This window comes from Corvus brachyrhynchos, unplaced genomic scaffold, assembly GCF_000691975.1.
Source record: "Corvus brachyrhynchos isolate BGI_N302 unplaced genomic scaffold, ASM69197v1 scaffold137, whole genome shotgun sequence".
Taxonomy (NCBI): Eukaryota; Metazoa; Chordata; class Aves; order Passeriformes; family Corvidae; genus Corvus; species Corvus brachyrhynchos.
This window is the reverse complement of record NW_008238830.1, coordinates 164,919-167,090: the sequence shown is the minus strand read 5'-3', so window position 1 is coordinate 167,090 and position 2,172 is coordinate 164,919. Positions and strand designations below refer to the sequence as shown.

General features: G+C 61.2%; 1 protein-coding gene across 1 annotated transcript in view; it reads left to right on the top strand.

The window, feature by feature from the left end:
• The window catches only part of FZD9 (frizzled class receptor 9), a 1,844-nt gene extending 1,415 nt beyond the window's left edge, over nucleotides 1-429 (top strand). The window contains exon 2 of the mRNA XM_008636726.2: nucleotides 2-429. Coding sequence (XP_008634948.2) covers nucleotides 2-74 — 73 coding nt within the window. The 3' untranslated portion in view covers nucleotides 75-429. The remainder of the gene's footprint in view (nucleotide 1) is intronic.
• Nucleotides 430-2,172: the final 1,743 nt, after the last annotated feature.

Here is a 2,172-nt window from a genome sequence, read left to right as displayed (position 1 = left end):
ACTACAAAGCCCCCACAGTCATGCTGCACATGACCAAGACGGACCCGTACCTGGACAACCCGACTCACGTCTAGAGGGGAGGGCTGCCTCCCACGCCAGGGGAAGTGGTCTCACGGGTAAGGGGCAAGGGCAAGGGCTGTGTGGGGGCAGGAGGGACACTCCCAGGTTTAGGGGGGCGAGGCTGAGGGACCCCCCCCAGCACCACTCGCTGACAAGTAGCTGCTTTTTCCTAGAGGTTGTTTTGTTGTTGCTGTTGCCAAATCCAGTGACTCTTCTAACGCTTTCTTTGGGGGATGGTGGGGATGGGGCAGGGAGAGGAATAATCCATCCGTGTTTATTTAATTCTGTAATTTATTTTAAATTTTTTTTTTTTTTGATCATTAGCTGCGAGGAATGGAAAAAACAATAAACCCTGGATGTGTTATTTGATCCGAGCCTGGTGCTGTTTGTGGGGATTCCAGGGGGTCAAGAGCTCCCCCAAGAGCCTCCCCCCCCAGTTTAGGGGCTTTCGGGTCGGGCCAAGCTATACCGGGCCATGCCTCTGTCTCTGGCAGGAGCATGGTACCAGCGGGTGCCTCCATCCAGTTCCCCTCCGTGGCTTCCCTGGGGCCGGTTCTACCTCCCGGCAAGAAGGAGGAGGAAGAGGAGGAGGAGGAGGGTTTTCCTGTGCTGTCACACTTACGAATCATCTTTTCCACTCCATGCTCTGAAGGTGATTTGTGTCGGTGCCATCGGCTGCCGGAGCCTCGGTGCCCGGCTGAGGGGCTTTGAGGGGGCAGGCCAGGGGCCAGGGAGATGGGCTGGGGGCACGGGACCTTGGGGCAGAGAGGGCTCAGCTTTGATGTCCCCCGCAGAAGCCCGAGGTGCGGGTAATGGAAACTTCTGGGCAGCTTTATTTATCCCCCGCTCTGGTTACAATCCCAGCTCGCCTTCCCCATTGTCCGGAGGGAAATTCAAGCCTCAGCTGGTGCTGGCGGGGCTGGCGGGGGGAGCCGGGGCTGGCGGGCACAGGGCAGACAGGAGGGTGACTCTGCTGGGGCTCGGAGAAGGGGAACTGCCCACCCTTCCCCGAGACATCCTGAGGTGCTGGCAGGGGCCAGCTCGTCTCTGCAGGGGTTTGGTGGGGCTGTTTTGCCCGGCTGTCCCCAGGGATGTGCCGGGGGTTCCCAGTGCTGGGGAAGAGAAGCAGGCAGAGGGCTGTGACAGGGGCATAGGCAGCGCAGCGCCTGTGGCAGGCAGGAGCTGTAGGGGCAACACAGCTCTAGTGAGGCGCAGACTTGTCCATCATCTCATTACCTGTTAATTAGCCAGCCTGCAGTCTGGGCAGCGCTGGGCCCCAGGGAGGGTCGACCCTTGCCCAGGTAGCAACAACCCAGCAACAGACCCTCTCTCCAGCATTCGACCTGGCATTCACCCCAACAGCCCTCGGCCCCCGTTCTGACGAAGCCCTTAGGGCTCAGACTATCAAACTGTGGCTGGAGGACAGGGGCGAGACTCCGCCCCAGGGCTGGAGTGGGGGCAGGGGCTGGAGTAGGGGCCCCTCACCCACCATCGAGCTGTGCCAGGGCTTTGTGCTGCGGGGACTGATGCGGTGAAGCACCTTTAATCTTCTCCCTGCCACCCCCGGCATGCCAGGAAGGCAGGAAAAGTCGCGTCACTGAGCTGAGAAAAGCCTTTTCCTCCCCCATGAGCTGGTGTGAAGGTGCAAAGGAGTCCCCAGTGCCCATGTGGTGTCACTGGGGGGAAACCGAGGGTCTCTCACCAGGTTTGGGTACCCCTGGCTGTGTTGGTGGGCATCCAGCCCCTTCCCCAGGCTGGTGGTGATGATGGTGCCAGGGCAAGGACCCCACCTGTCCCCAGCACTGGTGGGCTGCAGCCTCTGGAGCTCCCTTGACTGCCACAGGAAGGTTTGTTTTGGGCAGAGAAAAGGGCTGTGACCTGGGGCAGGAGAGTCAATATTGGCTGCGGGACAGGCTCCAAAGTCCAGCTGGGGAGCTGGGCATGGCTCTGGGTGGGGGCTGCCTGGGAAGGGGGCACAGGGCCACATGTTCTCCCTGTGTTCTGCCCCGGGTGCTAAGCTCAGAGCCAGCTCGGCTCACCTTGTGCGCCAGGCACGCGGCCCAGTGCTGGTGCCCGGCTGGCGGCACCCCTGGTGACAAGGCTGCCCTTGAG